A 15,509-nucleotide genomic window follows, 5' to 3' on the forward strand; every position below is an offset into this window, starting at 1 on the left:
GAGTATGGCCTGAAGAATGCGCAGGCTCCTTGATTCCACTGCACTCGCTTAAAATCGAGCGGATATGTCCTCGTCTTATTCAACACGTGGCGTCCGAAGATTATATCTGGTGAGTAGTAGTCCGGAGTGGTGGAGAGTTGATAGAATAGATTTCGATTTCTGAAGATGAAGTACGGGAGCCCTGACTCAAGCACTAGTCAAACCGTGGAAGGTTCTCGGGTGGTGGCGCAAGCAGCAAACTGCTGTTGCCTGATAGGTCGGTTCTGGTGTCAGCCCTTTTCTGCATCCTAGGTTCCTGTCGCGTGGTACCTGGGTAGAGTCGCGATTCTAGTCTGGCCCGACGATTCCCCGACCGACCCCGCCAAAAGTTGCCCGCATACCGAACCCACGCACCGACCACCATCCTCATCTCTCTCTCACCCTCGACCCCAGACAACGTCAACACACCATGCCGTACTTCGCGACAAGCCAGGAGTGGTACGAGCAATCGTCGCTCCTGCTAAAAGCGCGACCGACATCCGTATGCCAAGCTCCACTCCACACGCACGCACGCGACCCGTCTTCTAATCTCGCTCCTAGACACGCATCACGTCCAAATACTCAGTCCTCAAGCCCACAGCCTCCAAGATAAAGAAGCGCCAGAAGTACGAGGAGAAGCGAGCATCGAAGCCTACAGACACAGCGCGCGCATCGTCACCGCCGCCGCAATCGCAGAATCCCGAGGAAGTCACCGTGTTCTTCACGCTGAAGACGTACGACCCCGAGTCAGGGACATGCCTACAATATGAGACCAACAAGGGCGCCGAGGTGGGGAGGTTAATTGGGAACTTGGGGAGGCTGGGGAGGCATATGGCGGCGCTGCCGGAGACGACGGAGGATTTGAGTATGCCGGCTGCCGGTGAGGCCACGGCCACACCACAGGTTGATGAAGGCGGGGACGTGAAGATGGGCGGCGTCCCAGCTGCTGGTGCAGGAGCAGGAGGCAAGAAGAAGAAGAAGGGCAAGAAATGAGGAAGGGGACATCACGAGCATACCATACTGCACGCGCCGAGCAGGGCACCCAAGGCGGACGAAGACATCGCGACGCACGTACACGATACCACGAGGCTTATAGGGATATCGGTTGCGATGGAATGATTGATAAGAGGTTGGGGCATATACGTCGCACAGCCTGCGAAATGAAGATACCCAATTCCACATGCAGCATGCCCGTCTGTGAGCTTCTCACACCTGCCGTTCACTTCCACAACCAGCATGCCCATCCATGACCTTCCCACACCTGCCGTCCATACTAAGACTTCCTAACAGCCGCACCAGCAGCCGCAGCGTACGAGACACCCTTCATACGCTCCATGCGCTCCAGAAGCTTTTGCTTACGCTTCTCAGCCTTGCGCTCCTCTTTCTGCTTCTCCATGCGCTCCTTGCGCTCCGCCTCCACCTTTTGCTTCTCAGCCGCTGTCTTGCCGACGATTTCCCATTCGGCCTTGTCCTGCTCGTGCAGCGCTTCCTCCCTGTCCACAACGTCCCAGTTGTCCTCGCTGTCGGCGCTTGACTCGGGTGCGTGGAGACCGGCGTTGTTGGTTTGGTCGAGGAAGTCCTTGAGGTCTGACGGCGGGCCTTGCACCGCGGTGGTGGGGATGCTGGTGGACATCGTGGTGACTTGATGACTAGTCTGCTTTGCTGAAGGTATTACGATTTGAGTGAGTGAATAGAGTCGAGGGAAAGTCTGAAAGTTGATTGTGGTGAGCGTTTGATGATAGTGCTCTGCTTGAGTTTTGGAAATCGTTATAGTGCTATACTGACAGGTCATAGAAGGTATATGTACTGGCCCGGCCGGTCACAGTCCCTTCAATTCTCAACTCTCATTCACAGCTCATTTGCTGCAGTGAATGTCGAATTATCACCGCGCAAACCATCCGTGCGTCACATTCCACCATTGCAAGGCGGCGAAATGTACTCTCTCGATCGAACCATGGTTCTCGCACGGTGGGCGCGCGCGCACACGGGATCTTGATTAATGGGATGATGAAGGTTCTTGGAATTGGCTGAAGCACAATGTTCAGGGATCCGATACGCGATTTTCAGACTGCCTGCGAGCCTGTAGGGCGCCGCGCATCCATGCTGCCAGATTGATATTACTCATATTGATGGTGGTGTTACCTGTCAAGATTCCGAAAGGCGCAGCTGATCGAAGCTCGGCTATGAAGTGGTGGTAACAACGTAAGCTATACTGGAATGATCGCAGCCTCAACCGTTGAGTAGCGCTCTTCCCCAAACGTCCCACACTAAGAAGCCAGCGCGTAGTACGTGCCACGGAGGCATGTTGGCGGGTGTTTGGAACTCTCTAGGCGTATGATCGAGCCAGGCTGCATGCCATTGTTCCCGTGAGTCGCCCCTCCGCTCGCGGATGATTTCCTCCGGATCGCACACCGTGCCTGGGTGGAAGTCGCAATGAATAAAAGGGTGCTCACCGTTGGTAACTTGCTCCAGGACCTCCGGGAAGGTCTCGTATAAGTATGCCTTGCGGAGTCTGCGCTCGCGCCAGGTTGGCTGCGGTAGAATATGCCGTGCATAACTGAGATCCAAGGCAGTCTGCCATGCAGCATCTCGCTGGAGAATGTTGAAGACACGTGTAGTCTCTGCGGGGGCGGAGTCGCATTCAAAAGTTAGCTTGAAAGAGCCCTCGGGTATACCCAGGGAGGGTAATATAGATGCTTCTGCCATCCACTTCGCAACTGCCCTTGATACGTGGCTGGAGCTCAGTCGATCGTCTTCTGAGTCTCGCCCGCCTAACTGGTACCGTATTACAGTGGTTACGGGGAACGCGTTCCTCCAGAGACTGATACGCCTATGTACACGCAACTTTGGGTGCTCACGACAGAACGATATCAGGCCCCTGCCATGGCATTCTGGGAACGAAATAGACTCTCGGTCCTCGATGAGTTCAATCTGTCGCACGTGCTCACGCGCCTCGACGCGGAGAGACCGAAGGAAACGTATTGCGCATGCTGCTGCTGATAAGGAGTGTTTCACAGTCCCGACTTGATCACAAGTTCTGGTTATGTCGACTAATTGCTGGAGTTCGCGGTCGAATGTAGCCGCAAGTTCGTGCATGCCCGAGGCGCAATAACCAAACTTTCCCTCTGCACCACGTGGAAGTCTGCCCTCGTTGGGCGTTGACCAGGGTTCGGGATCCACTTTTCGTAGACTTCGGCGCTTGCGTTCGGAACGTTTGCCGCCTAGTTTGGGGTGGTGTTTGCGGTCATACAAGAGATTCAGTGTGAAATGAACAAAATCGCGATACGTCGATGGTGGCTCTCCCAAGGTGTTCGGGCGTTCACCTCGCGCCCCTAGTGTCGGCAAGACCCGTGAGAACTGTGGATATTTGACGGATACTTCTTTTTGGATCGCTTCAGTTAACAGACGCGGAGCTAGGAGATTAAGTGTTTTGAATTTGACGAGGTGTAATTCGATGAGCGCTCGGTGGAATAAGAACGCATGTGTTCGAATGGCATGCGGGTAGGTTGTGCAGAACACGACCTTGTTAAGCCGCAGAGCAAGGCCTCGAAGCTCGAGTGCGGCCGCCCGACAAGTGTATGTCAACGACAAATCGACAGGGAGCTTGTTGGTTTCGAAGTTGTACACTAGGCCATCTTCGTCAAACAAGTAATGGTGGTAGATGAGATCTCGAAGTTCCCTGGGGAGGCGAAAGAGGCGCGATTGAAGCTGAGGGTTCGGAGAAGGCATAGTGGATATCTCATCGCGTTGGACTGCAGATGGTGGAGACCCACAAGACAGTCTGTCGCGGAGAGGTAGCAGATCTTCATTGCCCATGTCTTATGTATTTATGAACGGTGTGTTGAACGTTGTTGCCCTGATGAAGATGTACATATGGAGGGCAAGCGTGACTCATCAGCAACAGAGCCTCTCAAAGCCGGCTCCAAAGAAGTGAGTCTTTTACCCCGGAAAGGCGTATTCAATCACTCATCACAGGTGTGAATTGCAGCCTGTAGGTTACCGCGGTATGCTGCGGTAAGAGGTGGCTCATAAGTAGGAACAGTAAATACAAATGCGAATTCGCGCCCTGCGTGCGAAGAATAGAGTGCGATGTTGACGCAGACTAGGGCGTGCATCTATCTGGTCTCTCCGATTGTTCGTCTTGAATCGAGCAACGTGTCGTCAGTGAAAAGAGGTTATAATTGATCCATGGGTTTGTGGAGGTGGGCTTTGTCGAACTTGTGGTGGGGCGTTGGATGTGGTTGCCTACCTAGGTAAGACGCTTTAGTGTGTCGACGCTGACGTCACCGACGCGTCTCAACGAACCGCATCGTGTCTGTTTCCAGCAACCACAACCACGCACCGGACGCGGACTTTCCCGCCAACGACTGTGTTCGATACCGCCCCCCTTCTACAATCCTGCGCCTATTTCTGCTGCCTAGACGATGGAGCAATGTCTGGTACACGCAACGACTAGCGATAGCTCACCGTGGCCATACCTTGCTATGCCTTCGAATCGTCGCAACTGCGCGAAAATGGGAGGTCACGGTTACATGCCGCCGCGCTCTCTGGTAGACAAACGTAGCCTGACCAGATGACCTTGTCATCAATCGTACGTGGCCTCAGATCCAAGTACAAGAACACCACTCTGTCCCTCACTGTCTTGCTCCCGCTTGCCACAAACCCTTCGCAATGGAGTCAACTCAACTCATCTACCACTCCGACACACCTGGGCTCGCCGACCCTCATCTCGAATGTATTAACGATCACGCATCTACACTGCCGGCAATGCTGCGCCTTCCACGCGAGCTGAGAGACCTCATTTACGAGCATTATGTCCAGGTCGACGGTGGCTACATCCATAACTTCGAGGTATGACAATGACGATGGAATGCGTGTCAGACATACACTAACCTCCACCTTTGCAGACAAACCGACTTCTACAGGCCGACGGTTCTCCCATCTCCACCCGCCTCGCTCTCACATGCCGCCAGATTGCAGCCGAAATGCAAGGGCTTGCGCTCGGGCAGAATACCATCACCTTTTATACCCATTTCTCCGAGTCCTCGCGACAGCAAGCCGGCCTATTCCAAATGACGATGTATACTCTAATGTTCCGTAAGAAGGTCCAGCTACAACATCTCATACCTCGGCTTCTATCCTACGACATGGTACAAAGGGCAATCGACGCATACCCGCAATTCGCTCGGATTTTCGACGGCTGGATGCCGCACCAGTCTATCGTCGCCTTACACCAGCGAGATTTCGATTGCGGAGAAGCACCGTCCACGTGGGACGATTTCATTCAATATGTTTTCCATCTGCTATCGAAGCACCCCGCATTCCACGACGAAATGGTGCCTATGCCTCGAACCTGGAAACCAGGGGAAGTCTGCGACCTGCGAGCTCTCAGTGAGACCTCTCCGGTACCTTGGCTTATACCAGATCTCCCCGATCTCAGCAGGCTCGCAAGCATCGCAGATGTCGAACCGGGAGTACCGATGTACTACCCCAGACCGGAATACCGTCATTCGGCGGCGTCTGTAGCACTGCGTTTTTTACACGCAATTCCGTCTTCGTCCCTCAGCCAAGTGCGAACCGTGATACTTCAGGAGGATTGTGAATCAGGCGTGAACGCAGCGTCCCACGGAAGAGGGTTCATTCCTCTGTGTCAATTCAATCGGCGGCTCCGCGTCCAACGTATCGTGAACATGTGGAGCAGCGTATTTCGGCCACGGCCTGCATCACGGATCGACTACGTTACCGCCATGGATGGCGACACCCCCGATCGTATGAAAGATGACCGTTTGTACTCATCGACGATCACCAAAGCAGTTGGGGCATGGATCGCTGAAGCTCAGGCATTGCCATCACTTGGGATGCCTCGAGATTCGCTCAGCGTACTATTGGACGGCAGTCCTACTATCGAGCACACCCAGAAAGTGTTCAAGATCGTGCAGCGAGATGTCGCCTGGCAATCAGCTCTCGATGCTGCATATGCTCGAGGTCTTTTACCTACCCCTTCCTGGTATGAGCGACGAACTCGCGTTGGATACCAGTACGAAGGGCTTCCAGCTGCGATCCGCAGCATGTCACCCGAAGGTGGGCCAATCAGCTGCAATTTTGACATTGGGCAACCGGAAGATGTCGAGAGCGTTCTTAGGCTGCACCATGGCTGGTCGTTACAACAATGGCAACAGGGTTGGAATAGGCACCAGTCGCATAGCTTCCAAACTGAGGCTCCGTTGCCTCCGTGGCATGTACTCAAGTGGCTGCGTGTGATGATGGAGTGGTGAACGATCCATGGATGGTATGGAGGAAGCGCAATGGCATTACCAGTGTTGCAAGGTCGCCAAGGCAGCAGCCTGATGTTAGTACCATGGTACAGGTAGAGGAGCAAAGAATTTCGTTGCAGGCCCAAAGGTTTTGTCTTTCCTCAACTACAATCCCAGACAGCATCTTGATCACAAATCTACGATGCGGTATTGATGATAATTCAGTGGTCTCGTTCGCAAACCTCAACGGTATCGCTATCATCCCGCATACCAATGCACACCTCTAACAAGCATCTCGAACTAAGGCCAAATCCCTCTCCAAGTCCGAGCCGCATCTCCATCTCCCGCAAAAATAATGTGAGTACTCAAACACGACACGGCTCCGCCGGCAGCTAATCGCTAAATAGTTCGCCAAGCCAAGGCTGCATTTGTAGAGGACGAATATACCCAACGACACCATCACCATCATGTCGCCTCTTCTACGCCTGCCCCGCGAGCTCCGCAATCGCATCTACGACTTCTACTTCAGCTGTGATGGGGGCTATACACACGTTTTCGACACGAACAAGCTGAGGCGAGCCGACGATCAACCGATCGAGTTGTCTCTCGTGCTGAGCTGCCGGCAAATCGCCGCCGAAACCCATGGCCTTGCCCTGCGAAGCAATACACTTCGGTTCACGACTTTCCACTCGGATGCCACGCAGGAAGATGCCGTCTTGCTCCATGCAAGCAACAATGCCATTCGCTACATCAAAGAGTCGATACTCAACTACGCAACGCATGACTATCTCAGCGAAGAGCAAGCACAGACGGCGAGGGAAGCGTATCCGCAATTCGCGCCCGTGATTGATCACTGGCAGTCGCCGCGTCACTCGATAATCCATCGCGCCATGTTCAGGCCTTACCTGATATGTGGTGAGGCTCCGTCCATTTGGCACGACTTTGTAGCCTTCACCTTGGCTCTAGTCTCTCAGCACCCTGAATTTCTGAAGAATGCTAGAGTATGGTCTGAGCTGCCGTTCAAGAACAATGAATATCATCTGGTTAGCGATGTTGATACTAGGCCTTGGGAAATCCCAGACAGCACGGAAATTGCGAGGCTGCGGAGGATCTCGGGACAGCCCTTCGACACTTTCCACCTTTCTGCTCGCACAAAGCACGCTTATTCGGCAGCCTCAAGAGCTCTTCTCTTTCTGCACTCCGCGCCCAAGACTACACGCGAGAACATTCGGAAGATCCTGTTGATTGAGGACCGCGAATCGATATCACTTCCTGAGAGCCATGGCAGAGGCTTCATCCCTTTCTGTCAGACATATCCACAGCTCAAAGTTGAACGCCGCGCCAGTCTTTGGAGCAATGTCTTCCCTATCGCTTCGTTTAGCTTGTCCAGTTATTTGGAAAACGATCAAAGCTTGTTTGATAGAGGTGATGAAGGGTATTTGTTCCTCAGCAGATGTGAGGCCGAGGACATGACTAAGGCGGTGGGTACGTGGATGAAGGAGGCCGAGGCCCTTGTATTACTCGGCATGCCACAGGGCTCTTTCACTCTCGTTCTCGATGGCGATCCTGTGCCAGAGCTTTCATCCCGCGCTTTCCGCATTATCCAACGCGACGTCGCATGGCAGGCCGCCCTCGATACTTGCTACGCCCGGGGACTCCTACCGCAACCTTCCTGGCTCGATCGGCGACTAAATACCAGTGGCTTCATCTATGAAGGACTACCAGAAGCAGTTCGAGCTCTTTCCACCAACAGCTCGCTCATCAGAACCAACTTTGAGGTTCCTCCACCTCACGATGTTGAGCAACTGTTAGAAGAGCACAAAGGATGGTCTGAGTCAGAGTGGGATTTGGGCTGGGGCTCACACGAGCCGAGGGTGTTCCAGACCGAGCCACCACTACCACCTTGGCATGTGCTTCGTTGGGGACATGTCATTTGGAGGCCCTAGGCTTTGGGATTCGTTCGAACAAGAGTGGCATTCAGTGTCAACTGCGAACTAGGGACCAAGGCATTCATCAAGCATGTAATCTGCAATCAATCTCCATAAAATCATTTGCTTCACCCATCCTCTTGACTAATGATGTGACTGCGATATACCTGCATGTTGTGCTGATACGTCGTTATTGCTGTGGCGAGATTGGGGAAATGTACGAAAGGTCCACGGGTGGGACGAGCCGAGGCTTGCCCGTGAACGGTAACGCGTGCGCACTGACTACCTGCAACTCCATCCGAGCACGCCAACCTAGCATAAAAGCTCTCCACCCCAGAGCCTACGTCAACGTGAGGTCGCATACTTTGCAACTTTTTGCTTCCATGTCGTCTGTAAAACTGTTTAGCTCTCTCCCTGTTTGGGGTTCGAAGCGTCGAATAACTCTGGGTACGTCCACGGGTGGCTGAGCAGATTTTGTATGGAAGCAGGCCTCTCTACCAAACTACGCGGCTCCACGAACCAGAGTACACTTCTGCGAAAAGCGCCCCCTCTGCGGCACTTTGCACAACTAATCAACCTCCATCTCCGTTACGCTCGTCTCATCATCCTACAATACTTCACTAAACCGAATCGCGACGCCATACAAACAGCCTCACCGTGTTGTTGCAGTGCTGACTCGCTTACGATGTCCTTCCTCCGACTACCGCGCGAACTTCGCGACATGATCTACGAGCGATATTTTGCAGTCGAAAACGGATACCTGTACGATGCTGAGCTCGAGAAACTCACGCAGGCAGATAATTCACCTATATCGCTGTCCCTCTCCTATACCTGTCGCCAGGTCGCGTGCGAAGTCCGAGGTCTCGCCTTTCGCATCAACACAATTACGTTTTCAACGTCCGACTTGCAGCGCGAACAGGTGGCTGCAGGTGTACATCATGCTGTGGTGGGTGATTTTGCATACCGAAAGCATATCATGCTTCGTTCGCTTGTGTCTCAGCTTCTCAACCGCGACATGGTAAGATCCCCCATATACGAGATGCGTGTGAGACATATACTGACTCCGTACATTGTCACTTTAGGTGGAGTTAGCAGTCGAAGCGTATCCACAATTTGCGCCGGTGTTCGACGGCTGGACCCCAGGAAGTGATGTTCCTATCCTTCACAAAAAGGGCTTTCATTGCGGGGAGGCCCCTTCGGTCTGGTTGGACTTTAAACACTACATTTTGGATTTGATGTCAAAGCATCCTTGTTTCGATACAAGAGCTTCTTTTATACCCGGGATGTGGGACACGCATCGTCCCGATCAAGTGGATCATACATCATGGAGACCTTGGTTCATTCCTACTTTCGTAAACCGCATTCTGGATCTAATACCAAGCCATTCTTGGTTCGCAGCAAGAGCGCCCGCTGCACCAAAACGACGGGTACCAGAAATCATCTGCCGGGCAATTGAAGTTAACGATGAGTCACCAAAACCTTGGCTCATTCCTGATCTCACTGAGCTTGAGCGATTAGCAAGTATCATCAACCACAAGCTCGAACGAAGTCAGTTCGAACCCAACACGAAGTTCACATACTCTGCGGCTTCGAATGCGCTTCGCTTCCTTTACACTCTGCCAGACGTTCTGCGAAGCGAGATAAGAAGCATAACGCTTCTGGAAGACCGCGAATCTGTGGCATATCCCAATCGTCATGGGAGAGGGTTTATTAAACTGTGTCAGTCTAATCCAAAGCTTCGCGTCAAGCGCGTTGTCAGTCTTTGGCGGAACGCTTTCCCAGTAACGCCGTATCGGAAGTTCGACTATCGGGAAGCAAGTCTGCGTTGTGGAGAAAATGGTGGAGAAAATGGTGAATTAGATCTTTGGGCCTTGGCAAGAATTCGAAATGATCGCTTGCTTTCTAAGCACATCTCCAAAGCGGTTGGCTCCTGGATGGCGGAAGCCCTGGCTTTGCCCCATCTCGGGATGCCGGAGGGTTCATTTCGTCTTGTCTTCGAAGGCGAGCCTACTTCACCGGATACACCTACAGCCGACGCATTCCGGGTATTACAACGAGATGTCGCTTGGCAATGTGCCCTGGACACGGCCTATTCTCGTGGTATGTTGCCAACACCATCTTGGCAGGAGCGCCGGCTCCAGGTCACACATATATACGAAGGCCTCTCGGGTATCATCGACAACTTGGCGAAAGAAGATTCTCCTGTCAATTGCAACTTCGAATTAGGCCCTTCGTATGACGTTGAAAAGCTGTTGGAGGAGCATAGCTCCTGGACTGCACAAGACTGGGACCGCAATTGGGACATGCACGAACAGGAAGGATTCGATACTGCAGCCCCATTACCACCATGGCATATGCTTCGACTGCACCGTGTCTTCGAATAGTTATTACGGTGGAATATTGATGCAGAGCAGGGCAACACAACGCGGTCTAGTAACTCTATACGTCTTCGACTAGTTATCTACTGGATGATCGAGCCTCAAACATGATGATGAATAACAACCTTCCAAATCTTTGACGATTGAACCTAGTACACCTAGGTATTACCACCATCAGTCTTCACACTCAAATCCATAAGAAGCATCCCCCCACTCCCCATTCCTATCCTTCCACCACGCACACGGCTTCTTAAACTCGCAACTCGGCGGCCTGCGCAACTCAATTTGCACCTTCACGTCTTCCACACCACTATCATCATTAAACTCACAATTCCGCCGCGGGTATCGCCAGAATTCTCTTTACTTCATCCTCCATATCGCGCCTTTCCCGCGGTAAACTCTTCAGTTCCCGGTCTCGCAGGAGCGGATCCCATTTCACACGATTCGAGGTCTTAACGTGACCTGAAATCGTCACTTTCCGGATGCGTTGCAGCAACTCATAGCCCAGTGTCAAAACGATATCGACGAGTTTCTTCTGGCACGAGATTCTCCGTTCGGGGTCTTGAAGGCCCCATGGGTCCCAGGAGATTTTACTCGAGACGATGTAGTGTTCTGGTTTTAGGACTTGGAATTGGAGGATTATGTGGCGGAGAGTGGTTATGGTTGTTAGTTGCTTTAGACAATCTTGATTCGTGTATGATGCCTTGCTTTTGATAGCTCCATCGGGACGGTAGCAAGTGTCGTAGCCGACGAATGCGAGGTACTCGTCGTTGGTGAGACTGAGTGATATGTGGTTTAGGAGGGAGTAGCCTCGAAGCTTCAGCAGGACGACTTCTTGACTCAGATGATATTTATTTATGAGAGCGGAGATCGTTTCGTCATCCATCTCATCTTCGTCGCGGTGTGGTGATGCAAGCTCCCTGAAGACACTTGGAGGGATCGCATCCGGATGGCATTTAGAGTTTTCGTCGCACATAATGTTCGCACGATAGGGCGAGAGTGAGCGGAGTAGATGATAAAGGTGAGCAGGCTGGGCCGATGGTCGTTGCGAGGTATGTATGACTGGGATTAGCATGAGTCCGAAAAGTTTGTGAAGGGCGCATTACGAATGCGCACGTGGGATTGGGAGCGTACCATGGATCAATAATGACAACGTTTGGCGAGTCACCTTCAACGCCCCACATTGCAGTGTTGGAGACAAGTAGGTTTCAGAACTTCTTGGTTTCTTTTGTGATCACACTAAGGCTGCTGAACAAAACGGGCTGAGATACAACCGGAGGCCTTCCTCTTCTCATCAACGTGTAATTCGATTACATATTAGGACCACGAGACAGTGCGTCACCAGTGGAAGCCCTCGGCGGTGCCCGCCAGATACCCGCAAAGACGTCTCAAAAGGCGTAACACCAATATCATAATGTTCATCATCTTAACATTACACGCTATACCTCCAACAAACTCTTCACCTCTTTAACCATCAAGCTATCCTCACCAGCCTTCGCTTGAACCTTCCCAATCGTACCCGCCGCGTCCATAACCTTCCACGTATCCCTCAATTCACCCTGCATATCCGCGGCATACACCAACCAACCAACACAGATGACACCCATCTTCTGGTTCTCGCTCCACTGGTCTTCGGTGCCAATGTTCTCCAGCAGCGAAGCCAAGAGCTCGCCTTGTTCCGCGTCCGGCAGTTCGGCCTCGGAAGATAACGAGGCGGAGGGGTTTGCGCTGTGCTTCTTCATGCGGATTTGGTGGTTCGAAGACGCGAGGTTCATGGCTAGGCTAAGAGCCGAGGCCTTGAGCGCGGGGTGCTTCTCGTCGAGGAGGGCGGTTGTTAGGATGGAGATGAGCGTTGAGGAGAGTGGCGGGGAGAGGAGGTGTGGTACGAAGAGTGGCGACGAGAAGAGATTGCATGCGAGATGCAGTGTCGTAAGTCTAAGAGGGTAAGGCGCGGAATCGCCGAGCTTGTCGACGTGGTCCAGCAGATGGTGTATAGTGGCCGGTGTGCCAGTTGCTCCCTTGTGTTCTTCCGCGAAGAAGCCGGCCACGCGCACGTCGGTTAAGGCCACCCTGAGCAGGTCTAGGGCCGTGAACAGAAGCTCCGGTGGGAGTACTGAGGTGCTGCTCCTCAGGAAGCTGGCGAACTGCGGCAGATCGCCCAGAGGTGCTTCTATGGCCCCAGATTGTTCGCGGGTCTGTATGAAAGATACAACTGACGACACAGCTGGCTCCTTTCCTGCATCTCCCATCTTCGCGACAAGCTTCTCCAGTGGCGGCACCTTGGTGAACTTGACAGGCCTTTGACTTTGCCGCAACAGCATGGGTGTGCTCTTCTCGAGATGTGGGTGCGCTGGGAATGCGGCATTGACCAGCATCTCCACGTTGTTCCGCAACTGCCTGGGATCAGCTCCACTCCATTCGTCTCGCTTCTCGCCTCTGAGGTATGTTATAAATGTTGGGGTCGCGCGAACGTCGGGATAGCGGGCGTTGATGGAGCGATCGGCGTGGCTGAAGTCGATTTTGATGAAGACACACTTGGTGCCAGTCTCGGCGGCGAGGTCGTCGTACGGTTGGTACACCAGCTTGCATGGCGCGCATGTGGAGCTCGTGAAGAAGATGATGGCGCAACGGTCTTTCGCGAGATCGAGAAGGCGGTCTACGTCCTTCAGTGTTGTTATGTTGTTGACCCTGCCAGTGTTCATTTCCAAAGCACTACCCCCAGAAGAGGCCCCGTTGGATGTATTTGCAGTCGACGCTTTCGTATGGGCTTGCGGTTGTACCGGCTGCGGTGTGGGCGCTTGGACGATGGGTCGCATAGCGGCGTCGATTTGCGGTTTGAGCATTTGTCCGAACGGCGTGTTCAGGACCGTCTGCGGGAGGGAAGTGATGTGGTCTGGTATTCCTTTCCCGACAAGGAACATGGCGAAGTCGTTGGAGAAGTTGTTACAGTTGTGCGCAAATAGATCGTATGACTGGATGGACTGTCAGCATAGCCTGCGCAAAAGTGCTAAACGGAACCGTACCTCGGCCGTGTATATTCCCTTCAGAGACTCGAGATACTCCAATATGACCTCCATTGGAAGCGCAGTCTGCCCCAGCTTGATTACTTCCATCGGTCGGCCATGGTGAGTGGTGCCCGCCCGACATGTTTGCACGCCTGATCCATAGTAGTATTCTATGCCGTCGAGTACGATTGAGGTGTGATATACGGCATCGATCTGTTCGGAAGGATGTGTCAGCGGATGCACCCAGTATTGGAAGATATATGGCTTACCTGAATGCCCAAGAATTGTCGCGACATGCTTCGCGCAAGACCCTAGATGCCGTCAGCTCTGAACACGTCTACAAAGCGTCGCGAAAGATGGCGCATGTGCGTCTGCTCTAGCCACTTACTTGAGAAAGGTCATACACATACAGTTCGACGTCCATATTGAAGGAGATTTGTAGACGGCTATGGCAGTGCCTGGGTAGTATTACGCTTCTTGGATATGTGAAGGCGTTGTTCGGGATGCTGTGGTGGATAAGAAGATGACGTAGAACATTCCGGAAGGCTGACGAACGCTCGGGGACGCGATCCGCCCGCGGGCAACGTCGCGCTAGCACCTGACATGACACACGCGTCGCGCCTTCACCAACCTTGGAATCTCTCTCATTTAGTGGTCTGAAATCACAGCGCATGCTTCTTGAGGAGTCAATATTACAAAGCCTATCTGTCCCCATCGAAGCAACAAGAGACCGCCTTTGAAGACATAGCAGGCGATCTAGACGAACATGGCAGTCGCGCTGTGGATTGACACGCATTCGTAGCGACATTACTCTTTACCTGTACCCCAGAAGGTTTAGGCGCGACATTCGGAAGTACACTTCGTCATATAAGGCGTCCTAACATTACGCGAGGTACATTTAGGCAGCAGCCGACGCTAATATCGCGACACACACCCAAGGCTTTTTTGCGAAACTTTACACTCTCAGACTGATTATACTAATTTTGTTAAACATGTCGCATACGAGTGGCATATGCACTGTAAGCGATGGCCATCTGCTCCCCATGAAGTCGACTTCTCCATCTGCGTCCAACCTTCCCCACATCTTTCGACTGCCACGCGAGCTTCGAGATATCATTTACGACTACTACATCCGCTGCGATGGCGGCTATATCTTCGATTCAGAAACCCGAAGGTTCATGCAAACGAATGGGGAGCCTGTATGTTATGCGTTGGCGTTTACTTGCAAACAAGCCGCCTCCGAATTAGAAGGGCTACCTTTCCAGTTGAATGCACTTACCTTCTCTTCCACCAATTCCACCTCTACATATGAGAAAGCCGGCCTTCAACATCATGTCGCCTTGATGCTCAGATATTCCAAGCAAGTCTTGCTCGAGCAGTTACTTTCGAAGTCCAAACTCTTTACGCGACCAATGGCACAGGCGGCCGCCAAGAGCTACCCACAATTCGCCGGAGTCATCGACGGATGGGTGCGCAGGGGACATTTTTACAATCACGGAGAATACAAAGATAGCTATGGTGAAGCCAGATCCAGCTGGGACGACTGTGTGGAACACATGCTGGAGTTGATGTCCGAATGCCCTGACTACGCGGAGACTGTCAAGGAATTACCGGACAGAGTTGCGCGCTGGCCCCTGAGAGGATGTCACGATCTGTTGCGACTAAGGGACGCAGATCTCCAGCCCTGGCGCATTCTCGATCATGCTGAGCTCGAGCGCTTGTCAGATATGCTGCCCAGCTTCTTGGAGACTGAGCGACCTCACGAGAACACGTGCTATGACTATTCAGCAGCTGCTGTGGCACTGCAGTTCCTCGCTTCCTGCACCAAGAATATCCGATCTTTCGTCCGCAAAATTATCCTTAAGGAAAACAACGTATCGGTAGCACAACCCGAATGCCACAGTCGAGGTTTCATTCCCATATGCC

The 15,509-nt window shown here is 52.8% G+C and overlaps 5 protein-coding genes across 5 annotated transcripts; 2 read left to right on the top strand and 3 right to left on the bottom strand.

Annotated features, from left to right (window-relative positions):
- Positions 1-448: 448 nt before the first annotated feature.
- J4E88_000015 (uncharacterized protein) lies at positions 449-1,011 on the top strand (the record flags this gene model as incomplete). Its single annotated transcript, XM_049393696.1, has 2 exons — positions 449-520; positions 580-1,011. The coding sequence occupies 2 exons, from the start codon at positions 449-451 to the stop codon at positions 1,009-1,011; spliced, it is 504 nt and encodes a 167-aa protein (XP_049259525.1).
- A 280-nt stretch (positions 1,012-1,291) lies between these two features.
- J4E88_000016 (uncharacterized protein) lies at positions 1,292-1,810 on the bottom strand (the record flags this gene model as incomplete). Its single annotated transcript, XM_049393697.1, has 2 exons — positions 1,292-1,680; positions 1,804-1,810. The coding sequence occupies 2 exons, from the start codon at positions 1,808-1,810 to the stop codon at positions 1,292-1,294; spliced, it is 396 nt and encodes a 131-aa protein (XP_049259526.1).
- Positions 1,811-6,739: 4,929 nt separating this feature from the next.
- J4E88_000017 (uncharacterized protein) lies at positions 6,740-8,218 on the top strand (the record flags this gene model as incomplete). The annotated part of the gene is made up of 1 exon (XM_049393698.1): positions 6,740-8,218. The coding sequence occupies one exon, from the start codon at positions 6,740-6,742 to the stop codon at positions 8,216-8,218; it is 1,479 nt and encodes a 492-aa protein (XP_049259527.1).
- Positions 8,219-10,903: 2,685 nt separating this feature from the next.
- J4E88_000018 (uncharacterized protein) lies at positions 10,904-11,554 on the bottom strand (the record flags this gene model as incomplete). The annotated part of the gene is made up of 1 exon (XM_049393699.1): positions 10,904-11,554. One exon carries the CDS (start codon positions 11,552-11,554, stop codon positions 10,904-10,906), a length of 651 nt encoding a protein of 216 aa, XP_049259528.1.
- A 463-nt stretch (positions 11,555-12,017) lies between these two features.
- On the bottom strand, positions 12,018-14,007 carry J4E88_000019 (uncharacterized protein; the record flags this gene model as incomplete). The annotated part of the gene is made up of 4 exons (XM_049393700.1): positions 12,018-13,550; positions 13,602-13,796; positions 13,853-13,894; positions 14,002-14,007. 4 exons carry the CDS (start codon positions 14,005-14,007, stop codon positions 12,018-12,020), a joined length of 1,776 nt encoding a protein of 591 aa, XP_049259529.1.
- Positions 14,008-15,509: the final 1,502 nt, after the last annotated feature.

The sequence above is a fragment of the Alternaria novae-zelandiae genome, assembly GCF_023758075.1.
Source record: "Alternaria novae-zelandiae strain BMP 2774 chromosome Unknown scaffold_1, whole genome shotgun sequence".
NCBI lineage: Eukaryota > Fungi > Ascomycota > Dothideomycetes > Pleosporales > Pleosporaceae > Alternaria > Alternaria novae-zelandiae.